The sequence below is a fragment of the Epinephelus lanceolatus genome, chromosome 5, assembly GCF_041903045.1.
Source record: "Epinephelus lanceolatus isolate andai-2023 chromosome 5, ASM4190304v1, whole genome shotgun sequence".
Taxonomy (NCBI): domain Eukaryota; kingdom Metazoa; phylum Chordata; class Actinopteri; order Perciformes; family Serranidae; genus Epinephelus; species Epinephelus lanceolatus.
Window position 1 is genome coordinate 10736690 of NC_135738.1, and position 11116 is coordinate 10747805.

At 41.8% G+C, this 11116-nt stretch overlaps 2 protein-coding genes across 4 annotated transcripts; both read right to left on the bottom strand.

Annotated features, from left to right (window-relative positions):
- Positions 1-5303: 5303 nt before the first annotated feature.
- On the bottom strand, positions 5304-9178 carry LOC144463444 (uncharacterized). Of its 3 annotated transcripts, none has more exons than XM_078167692.1 (2): positions 9058-9178; positions 5304-7056 (listed from the first exon to the last, which is right to left on the bottom strand). In XM_078167692.1, the coding sequence occupies exon 2, from the start codon at positions 7038-7040 to the stop codon at positions 5763-5765; it is 1278 nt and encodes a 425-aa protein (XP_078023818.1). In that variant the 5' UTR covers positions 7041-7056; positions 9058-9178; the 3' UTR covers positions 5304-5762. The 3 variants fall into 3 exon arrangements, with proteins under 3 accessions (XP_078023818.1, XP_078023817.1, XP_078023816.1); XM_078167691.1 differs by lacking the exon at positions 9058-9178 and adding an exon at positions 8256-8365; XM_078167690.1 differs by lacking the exon at positions 9058-9178 and adding an exon at positions 8256-8360 and having other exon boundaries at positions 5304-7043.
- Positions 7432-10748, bottom strand: LOC117262062 (uncharacterized). Its single transcript, XM_033634704.2, has 2 exons — positions 10616-10748; positions 7432-9771 (listed from the first exon to the last, which is right to left on the bottom strand). The coding sequence occupies exon 2, from the start codon at positions 9766-9768 to the stop codon at positions 8530-8532; it is 1239 nt and encodes a 412-aa protein (XP_033490595.2). The 5' UTR covers positions 9769-9771; positions 10616-10748; the 3' UTR covers positions 7432-8529.
- Between the last annotated feature and the right edge of the window lie 368 nt (positions 10749-11116).

Below are 11116 nucleotides of genomic sequence, written 5' to 3' on the forward strand. Positions count from 1 at the left end.
CTCTCCAAAACAAATGGACACAGTAATTTAAACAAGTAAAAACACTGAATAAAGCAATTTCATATTAAAAATCAGGGTTTTTATTTGCTGTTTGGCTCGTTGCAGAGGGGCTGCTAACTCCGGTGGTCAACACAAATAAGGGAGCCAGTGTTCGGTTTGTCTGTTCTGGGCTACTGTAGATTCAAGATTCAAGATGAACTTTATTGTCCCATAGAGTGGGACCCCCATCCTGCAGCCATAGAAATACAATATACAACATAGTATACATAGACAAATCAACATTATACCCATCGTAGCAATAGGAACACAAAAAGATAAATAAATAACATCACAGTCTAAAAATACCTTTACAAATATATAAATCAGCAAATCATCATAATCCAGTGCCAGATCTGGCTTTATCTGCCATGGCTTAAAAGCTTTAAAGACAGAGGTATGAATGAATTTTTAAATCTCTTCAGTCTGCAACAAGGCACTCTAAATCTCCTACCAGAGGGCAACAGCTCATACTCTGTATGCAGAGCATGAGAGGAGTCATTGTTATTGGCTTGACTTAAAGTAGCCTGTTCAAAAATAGACTGCATGGAAAATATGGTATTTGACACCTATTACTTTCCACAGCATATGGATCAATTAAAACAATTTGTTTTCTAACTGCACAGCGAAGTTACCGAACCGAGCTGTGATACTGTACCTGATTAGGCTCTCTAAAGGCTCATTTATGCTCCCTTTACATACGAAAATGTATACGTTTCAAACGATGTTACCGTCACTGCCCACATACTTCCATGTGTACTTTACGTTGGCATGGATGTTAACCAATATATCCACCAGGAGGCAGCCAGAGTCAAAAGGTTATGACAACAACAAACTCAAAAACAAACATGGTGACTGTGAAGGAGATATTGATAATGTACCTCTTGCATAAAAGACAAAAACAGAGGCAGCGTTGTAGGAGGCGATGGTCGGTGAGGCCGTTAAATACATCGCGACTGGAGGACGGAGAATTCTTTTCTCTAGTACTGCCGATGAAAGAAATTGAATTGTTATTTCTTCTTCGTGTCTCACTAGAGCTACGTATCAGGTAGTGACAGCAACACTGCCCCCACGGTTCCCGGTGGTACTGCTCCGTTTGGCCCGTATCCGTAAGCTTTATGGAAACGTGCAGAAATACGGACAAAATGAATGCGGAGCACGGACAGAAGGCTCCGTCTGTATCTGGATCCGTATTTAACGTTGAGCATAAATGAGCCCTAAGACTGTCTGATAAAAAATTATCCACATTTTTGTTCAACACCATGAACTCTCAAATGATGTAGTAAATGCAACCGTTGTTGTAATCTGCTGCAGAGACTGTCAACATGTTTGTTCCAGGTTAGTGAGCTGTCAACCAAGACACCAAGATATTTATATGATGGGACCTGTGGGATGGTTTGGTTGTGGATAACCACGGGCATGTGGTCACCGACTGCCCTTGGGTCAAACGCCCTATCCTCTGTTTTGTCAACATTCAACACAAGTTGGCTGTCCTCACACCATTTCACAAACCTTTGAATCTCCAAGAGGTAGTTGGATGGGTTGCAGTTCTTTTACAGTAGAGCTAAGATTGCAGTGTTGTCTGAGAATTTAATGATGTGATTTTTGGGATAAAAACTTCTGCACTCATCAGTGTATAAAGTGAACAGGACAGGTGAACCGACACAGCCCTGGCAGGCTCCTGGGTAAACTTTTAAGTCATTCAGCCTCTTAATTAAAAAGTGCGGCTGCAATGTATTAAAAGCTATGTAGATATAAACAGCTTATTCTAAGCTTACGAAAACATGACCATTTTTATTTTCAGGTGATTATACACTCAAGAAAAAATACTTATTCTATTCTATTTCTGCCAGTGTAAACCCCTAAATCCTACAGTCTGGACCTTTAAAAGTAAATCAACGACACGTGCTTGTGTCAGTCATTTTACTCGTTCAGCAATGTTTTTTCCTGTTCATCTCTCCATACTGCACCTCATTCCAGAGGAATGTTTTAATTAACTTGAAATTGAAATTCAAAACATGCCATAGTGTAACAGAAGCTAGCACGAGGCAGGTTAAGAGCTAATTTGGAAAACCGTACAATTTCCAGTGCCCAGGGATCATTGCACTAGAGAACAGAAGCATTGACGATGCTGAGATTAGAATACAGTAAAAGCTGTTGCAGATCAGGAAATAATTAAGCACACCATACAGGCATGTGGATGCATATGCACACAGTGATTTGAAAAAGAAATAAAGCTTTAAAAGATGTAACCGGTGCAGAGATGATTGCGCTAAATTAACGCGATAGTCACTGCTGAGGATTGTTCACCCCCTGACTGTCGCTTCTATGAGCAATTATCCCACCATGCTACACTTTCAGCATGTGTGTACACAACGTGATTAGATGGCATGACATGTACACTTAATCCTTCCTAACTCAGTTTTAATTGAACTGACATTTTCACCTCTCATCAGGCACAGTGAGAACTGGATGTGTTCAGAGCGACCCAGGCATCACCCTGCTGACATGCAATCTTGTCTGATAATCCCGGCAGTGTCTTTTTACTGTTTGTTAGGATTTGTTGCGACAGACCCCTCAGGCAACAGTGTCATGTCTCTGTTTCATATCCTGGAACCCGTTACTGGATGTCGTAAAGGACAGCAAATATTGATCCTTCTTCTGTGGTACATGGCAGCGCTCACGTCTCAAACAGGTCTTTGTTTCAGATAAGGTGGCATCAGTGGGAAAGGTCAACAAAATGTTGTCAAAAGAGCAACAAATAAGAGAGTCTTATACCTCAGGTCATCTTAAACCCCTGACCTGTCTTATATTAAAACATTATATAACTAGTAAGCTTTATGATGCTTCTGCCACAGTCTGAAAAAAAAAAGATTTAATGAGGACTCTTCTTGCTTGCTGAAAGTAGACCCAAAGGCAACTGTGTGGATTATGCTATAAAACTTTAAAAACTAATATAATTTGGCATCAACAATCAATCTTTCATAAATGTCTAAATAGTTACGGATGAAATTCCCAATATACTTGTAATCTGACTTTGTAGTCCAAACAAGTGCTTTTTAATACTTAATAGTAAGGTACAAAACTTATATTTAAAGTTGGAGTAGGTAGAAACAAAAAAAGAGTAGAATTTGACAATACACCCTCCACCTGCAGCTCTCCCCTCTCTGTCCTAAACCGCTCTCACCAGACAACCATGGCACGCACTTCATACACTGACCCAGTCTTTCCCATACATTGATTAATTTAATCTTTTTCTATTGAAGAGCAGTGCCAGTGCATTCGCTCAGCCCCTCCTTGTCCAGCTCTCTCTGTTTATCAGACAACAATGAGGCAGGAATTAGCTAGCTAGCCAACCCACGGTCCTTCGCCTTGCTCCCTGCCTCTGTGGACTGCTTTGTTGTTAGGAGAGCAGGTCGCAGCTCTGGAGCCTCTCATTCAGAAGCTGTAGTGGGCAAACCCCCTGGTGTTGGGGGTCACAGTGGGCTGGTGGCCAGCTGCAGTGCCAGGTCTAATCTGTGTAATGGCAGCAACAGAAAGTTTGGCGGGAAGTCGCGGCTGTCTGGTCCTCTGGACCTGGAGTTTGTGCTGGACTGGATTCAGATTGCTGCGGTTGTTGACTGGGGGTCTGGTTCTGGAGCTGCTGCCAGCTCTCCTCCTGGTGAGGTGGTCTGTAGCGGCGGGGATCGAGGTGGAGGTCACACTGTGATTGGAGTCTCTAATTAATGTTAGCTTCATAAACGGGACCTTGAAGCCTTTAGCTCTGGTTAGCAGAAGGCTAAACTTTGAGTAATGTTTTCTCTCCATCTCTGAATTGCTTTGCTGATATTGACACTATTGATATTGCGTTTTGTTTCATCTATTGTCAGACTCTCCTTTCAGACGCTCTTTTTCGGTAAGTCCTTCTTCCTTTTTTGGGGTGCTTTGAGGTGTAGGTTGTCGCTGCCAATGTTGGAACAGCAACTTTCGCCGCAAGATCCTCTGCCATTAAATCAGGCTCTCACCATCTGGGATGTGCACGCACAGCTGCCTTTGTAGTACAGCAAATAGGAACACCCTCTCTCTGAAATGACCTGTGATTGTTCGAATCTCCTGTCACAGCATGAAAAGAGCCAAAGGGAGGTGAGGGAGCCTGTTTTTCTCTCAGTCCACTTCAGTAACAATGTGCTCAAAGTTTATAATGGAATTTTCGCCCAATGACTCCAAAATTAAACTTTTCCAGTCAACTTACCTCCAGCATTTCCGAGTGGTATTTTTGTGGCATCGCTGTCCTAAAGACAAACGGATCACTTTGTGTTTTCCTCAAAGCCTAGCAACAGGGCTCTACAGTTGTTATAACGTCCACCATTTCGACTACTGGGGATAATAACTGCAAGTACCTACTACTACATAGCTACTGGGAAAAACAAAAGTGCTATCATTGTTATGTTTTGGTCGTGCAATGGTTGACACACTTCCTTTGTGCTGTAAATTGAGCCTTCATTTTCCCAGGAGATCATATCCAGTGGCAGACAGAATTGCATAGTGGAAGCGAGGCCTATAGGAAACCAATCTAAACACTATAGTGTTGTTATTCTATCGTCATTACATTGTGCAATCAACATTTTCCTTATAATGGTGAGTTAAAGCAAAATGCTGTATTTCACCTTTAAACGTATCATTCCATTTTCCCCTAATATTTCTATCTGTACCTGCCAGATGGTTTTGGTTTGAGCACCATTCACGTCAGTGCTGCACTCCACTTCTTTCAGCAACAACAAATAAATGTGATTAAAAAAATCTCTACTGACTAGATTATAAATGTGACATAAAGATAGATTGCTATAGGGTCGTGCATGACATGCAGATGTGTGCATCTGGCACCAGTTTGATTTTTTTTTTTAATTAATTTCTTCATATTTTCCTGAGAACAGGTACTGTTCTGCTTTCAGGGAGGCTGATGAAATCCAGAGTCTCTTTGGCTCCAGCTATTTGGTGGCATATCACTGAATGTACAGTATGAAGTAATTGTGAATTAACATTCATTACTGTATAATCTATGAAGTGGTAACTTAGCACATGAAGTTATTGTGACTTGATTCTTTATTAATAGTGAGCAAGAGGAATTCATGTTTTGCACTCTAATTATGAAGGTAAAAAGTGTTGCCCAAAGGAGTTTTCTACACCATATTATATTTTTTTCAGGAGATTACCCTGACTCCTTGTCAGTGTTACCATTTCATTCTACCAGTTAATGAATAACATAAGGAAACAAACACTGTGCCTGTAATGTTACACATTTTATTGAAGTATTAGCAGCTGACACAGCATGCAACTGGTCAAACATAAACATATAAGTACAGTGTTTCTGCTGCAAGGGCAAGTGAAAGCAAAATGTAGACCCAGGGCTGGACTGCAAGGTGCGCAGTTTACATTGGAGCATCTAAAGTTGAACAGCAGTTTATCTGTCCAGCTCCAAATACAGAAAAACATTATGTGGCGGCAAATATGGATATTGTTGTGGGCAGCCAAAAATAAACATTTACACATTTATTTTCCTCTTGTCTGTGTTGTGACTTGATGTGGAGAAAAAAAATATGGATAACATGCCACAAACAGGAAAGTAATAGCTTTGTAGACTTTATAAAATGTTGGGGTCATAATAATAATAATAAAAAACAAATCCATAGAAAGAATCACTGTGAGCACTGATTTAATCATAAATTTGCACAGCCATACCGTTGTTACTATTTCCATTGATCTGCACTCAGCTGCTGAGAGACGTACTGACAGAAACACACCCCTCCCTCCAGGTGACCAGTGGAGCTGGGCTGGGGAAAGGGAAAGTGTCTTTTAGCAAGGCAGCAGGTGTAACCTGATGAGAAGAAGATCAGAGCTCTTTGAAACATCTCCTCAGCACCCTCCTGCTCAGAAAATGTCTCTGCAAACTCTTGTTTGCAACCGTCCAGAGAAACATACACCAGGTAGATTTTCGTTAAATTTGAGCGACAGCCCATTAACACCTTCTCCTCACAGAGGATTATGTTTGCCTGGCCTATAGCTTTCTGCATTTCTCTCATGATGTACTTCTCATCATCATTCATCCATAAACAAATGTGAATAAAATACCCCAATGGAACACAGAAGAAACCAGAAATAGTGAGCACCCATACTGCTTCAGGGTATGTGACTGAGAGAGGGTGGCCATGACAAAAAATAACTGTCAAAATTGTAGAAAAGAATAACAAGAATAAAAGATATGCTACATCTCCAATGTAGACCAGTACTCTACGCCAGAGTGGGCGCCACCGCACTTTATTTTGAGAGACATTGTTGATAATCCTCACAGCCTCTCTGTATTTCTCTTGGTCCTCGATGATCAGACGCAGGTGATCTGGCACCTCCATGTCACTGAACTGACCACAGTCCCATTTGTTGAGTCCCTCATCATTGATCGCAATCAGGGGCTGCAGGGCCTTCCCATTGTAGATAGAGGGAGGCTGGAAGGGCATCACAGTGGACCCTTGAAGCTGCTGGTCGGGGGTGCAGAGCACCTTGAGCAGCTTATTCTTAAAGTCGGGGTCGCTGGCCTCCAGGTAGGTGAGGTGGCAGAGGTGGAGAGGAACAGAGACTCCTGGCTCCAGCAGCACTGGGACCATGGGTTTCCTCTCCAGACAGTCTCTGAACAGAGACATGTTGGCCTCCAGGAGACACCAGCGGCTCCTCACAAACTCTGGGCTGAGAACCAGCAGCACCTTCTGGCTCTCCTGGATGCAGTCGGACATGTTTTCTAACACGGTGCGGCCGGGAGTGAAGTCACGCTCATGGTAGCAGACCTGCAGGCCGCAGGACTCCAGCTGGTTGATGAGGGAGTGGGTCCACTGGTAGTCAGTGCTGCTGTAGCTGATGAAGACATGGTAACACTCACCATCTCTCAGGGTGGGAGGAACACATACAGAGGGAGGCAGCGGGACAGCAGGCTGTGACTGAGTGTCTGCAGTCTCAAGTGAATTCATTGGATCCATTATCTAAAAAAAGAAACTGAACAGAGAAGAAAATGTGATCTAGAAATGTAGGCATCTCTTCTCAAAGATTTCATGTGGTAATTTTTCATAATAATAATATGAATTCATTTTATTTATTGGCGCCTTTCAAAGCACTCAAGGACACCCTGAACCTTTGTTAGCATAGCTCCCAGAGTCATTAAAAAACATTTAGAGGTCACGCTACTGCTCAGCATAACTCCTTAAAGTCCTATATGATGTAAATTCAACAACATTTTACTTTGAATAATAAACTGGAAAATAATTCAACATGTGTAAATAAAGTCCTTATGATTTCTTTTTTTTTTTTGAATACACTGTGGTTTTAGAGCTCTGAGTTTTGAGACGGTGAAAGAAGTACAATGACTATAAATTTAGAAGTTACCAAACTTTAATTCAGATGGACAAAAACACTTTGTTATTTCATGTCAACACTGCTAATCTGATCAGCATGCTTCTTTGAAAAGAGCAGTTTAGGGGGTTGTAACACCCAAAAGTTCCTGGCTTAGAAAAACACATCATTCTCAACTGAAGCAAATCACCTTTTTCAAAAGTGTCCTTTTCTCACAGGTAGTTCCTTTCTCATGACATTCAGGAGCACATTTATATCTTGTCCAGTTTATTTACATTACAAATACAGTCAAATTTAACACAGATATAAGCTCCTAAATGTCATCCTGATATTCCCACATATACTACGGAGCAAAGGATTTTAAAACAGAGGTTTGTGGCAGACATTAACTTGCTCACTTTAATGATCAAAAATGAAACAGTATACTGTAAAATAAAACACAGATAGCAAAGATTCTCAGTTGATTTTAGGTATAGCAGCACTCAAAGTCTAAACAGTGTGATTTAACTTCACTCACAGCAGAATAATAAGTATTCAAATAACTCAGTGCCGCTCCAAACAGAGCAAATTTGTATATATAGAAGTTTTCAAATAAGCTTAAACCCAAAGTGACTGAGAGTTTTAAGGATCCATGATATATTCAAAAACATGAAATGTCTACAAAACAGACTAAAATGTTCATCAGTGAAGTAAATTCATGAAAACAAGTTTCAGGACACGTTAGTTTTCATAGCTCCATTGATTTTGCTGGAAAGAACAACAGAATCCTACTGCTGTTTGTTACAATGAAAACTATAATCACACTAAAAGGACAACAAACAGTACACAGTAATGTACATTCATACCTGTTCATGATACAGTAAAATCAAGCAAATAAAATGAAGAGTGATCGCACTGGGTGCACGAGCAAGAACGTGAAGTAAACCCAGGAAACACAGAGTGAAAAACATCCTCACTGTTCCGCTTCAGATTTGTTAAAGAGACAGCGTCCTTTCTGATCTCTGAGGGCCTCTAAAATACATGAGGTAACTGTGCCTTTGAGTGGCTCTATGAGCTCAGACAGTTCATGTTGACTGGCTGAGCTTTTACCAAATAGTAGAGACACACATGTGGACACTGCTATTCCCATTGATCTGCACTCAGCTGCTGAGAGACATACTGACAGAAACACACCCCTCCCTCCAGGTGACCAGTGGAGCTGGGCTGGGGAAAGGGAAAGTGTCTTTTAGCAAGGCAGCAGGTGTAACCTGATGAGAAGAAGATCAGAGCTCTTTGAAACATCTCCTCAGGACCCTCCTGCTCAGAAAATGTCTCTGCAAACTCTTGTTTGCAACCGTCCAGAGAAACATACACCAGGTAGATTTTTGAATTTGAGCGACAGCCCATTAACACCTTCTCCTCACAGAGGATTATGTTTGCCTGGCCTATAGCTCTCTGCATCTCCCTAACAATGTACTTCACTTGATCCTTTTTCCAGAGACCAACCTGAATAATTAGCCCCAATAAAACACAGCAGACACCAGAAAGAGTGACTATCAGAAGAGTGTTGCTCTTGTTGTCGACTACACAAATGACTATTACAACATAAAGACAAAAAGTTAAGATTAATATAACAAGCAGTAGTGCTAGATCCCAGAGTTGGTTTACTTTATTTTGAGAGACACCGTTGATCATCCTCACAGCCTCTCTGTATTTCTCTTGGTCCTCGATGATCAGACGCAGTTGATCTGGCACCTCCATGTCACTGAACTGACCACAGTCCCATTTGTTGAGTCTCTCCTCATTGACAGCTGTCAGAGGCTGCAGGGCCTTCCCATTGTAGATAGAGGGAGGCTGGAAGGGTATCACAGTGGACCCTTGAAGCTGCTGGTTGGGGGTGCAGAGCACCTTGAGCAGCTTATTCTTAAAGTCGGGGTCGCTGGCCTCCAGGTAGGTGAGGTGGCAGAGGTGGAGAGGAACAGAGACTCCTGGCTCCAGCAGCACTGGGACCATGGGTTTCCTCTCCAGACAGTCTCTGAACAGAGACATGTTGGCCTCCAGGAGACACCAGCGGCTCCTCACAAACTCTGGGCTGAGAACCAGCAGCACCTTCTGGCTCTCCTGGATGCAGTCGGACATGTTTTCCAACACGGTGCGGCCGGGAGTGAAGTCACGCTCATGGTAGCAGACCTGCAGGCCGCAGGACTCCAGCTGGTTGATGAGGGAGTGGGTCCACTGGTAGTCAGTGCTGCTGTAGCTGATGAAGACATGGTAACACTCACCACCTCTCAGGGTGGGAGGAACATGTACAGAGGGAGGCAGCGGGACAGCAGGCTGTGACTGAGTGTCTGCAGTCTCAAGTGAATTCATTGGATCCATTATCTAAAGATAAGACAGAACATCACAAGCATATAAATGCTCTACAGGGATAGTGTTTAACTTTAAGGTACAGTTACAACATGTATTTAAAAGTAAATTGACTTATAACGTCTATCAGCATGCCAGAATAAACTTTGATCCCATGGTGTTAGCATTCATGTTATTTACTGAAGTTCTCAGCACTCCATTCATTTTAGCTTAGTGTAAGAAACTGCTTGTTTGTATTGTATGGTGCATGGTGTCTCACTGCCCATATATGTATATATTATATACACACTCAGTTTGAGGTAAATCAAGACTAATGCAGTCAAATAATTTCCTGTAACAAATCCTACTTTCAGTTTTGTTTTACTTTACTTTTGTCGCTAAGGCTGCCTCAGTTGCTTCATGCTCACTCTGCCCCTCTGTCTGTCGTCAGCCACTTCTCACTTCCCCTCGGCCTATGATTTCCAGTCAGCTGTCCTCTAATTCCACTTGTTCACTTATTCCTCACTCCCCAAATACCTCACAGTATTTACACCAGCCTATCTCCAGCTATTTCATCACCTTAGCAACCTTTGTTTGGACTTGCTCTCTCGGCCACATTGTGACACAAATGAAGGTAGACTAAAGACTTCTGAGTAACACACAAAACAAATCAACAGGATCACATCCAACAGCCTCCAAAATGACCACATATTTGAATCTATGTCTATTTAAGAGACTATCAACAACAACTGAATATCACAAGTCAGTTATTGTTTCCTTTCGTTTTCTCAGTCTATTCCGTCTGTTGTTTTCTGTCATTGTTTTTTTCATGACATTGTTTTTTACTAAAGGCAGTTAGAAAGTGAATGTATTCTCATACCTGTAGATGATAAACTCCTAAAGCAGCAATGGGTCGTCCACAGCACAATAAGGAAGTCCTGGGGGGGGGAAAATACACAGCTCGGTTGGAAGTTTTTTTTTTAAAGGCTTATATTGTCTTGTGCCAGTGGCTGTATAATGTGGGTCGGGTTTGAACAGTAACTGCACCTTTAATGATTAAAAAAAACCCTCTTACATCACCTGCACGCTTCAACCTGTCTCCCTGGTTGGTGATAATAGTTGGGAGAGTGTCCAACCTGTCATGGGTTTATATTTCAAAATACATTGTAAGATTAACAATCTACTGAGGAAGTACACAACTCAACACATTGGTGGTGCAGCTGTCTGAGGTGTCAAAAACATATTTTATTCATACATGCACACTAGTATCCTGGTTTTGTGTCTTATCCTGGTTTAAATGATATTTGTTAAGACATTTTCTTCTCTATTAAATTTTGTAGGTGTTGTCTGCATGTGGGTGTATCCTGAACAACGCAGTTGC

Bases quoted from the DNA above. Each gene is read 5' to 3' on its own strand.
- LOC117262062 (XM_033634704.2), bottom strand. From the start codon at position 9,768: ATGGATCCAATGAATTCACTTGAGACTGCAGACACTCAGTCACAGCCT.
- LOC144463444 (XM_078167690.1), bottom strand. From the start codon at position 8,360: ATGTTTTTCACTCTGTGTTTCCTGGGTTTACTTCACGTTCTTGCTCGT. The intron at 7,044-8,255 runs GTATGAATGTAC...TTCTTTTTTTAG, and splicing joins TTTTACTGTATCATGAACAG to ATAATGGATCCAATGAATTC.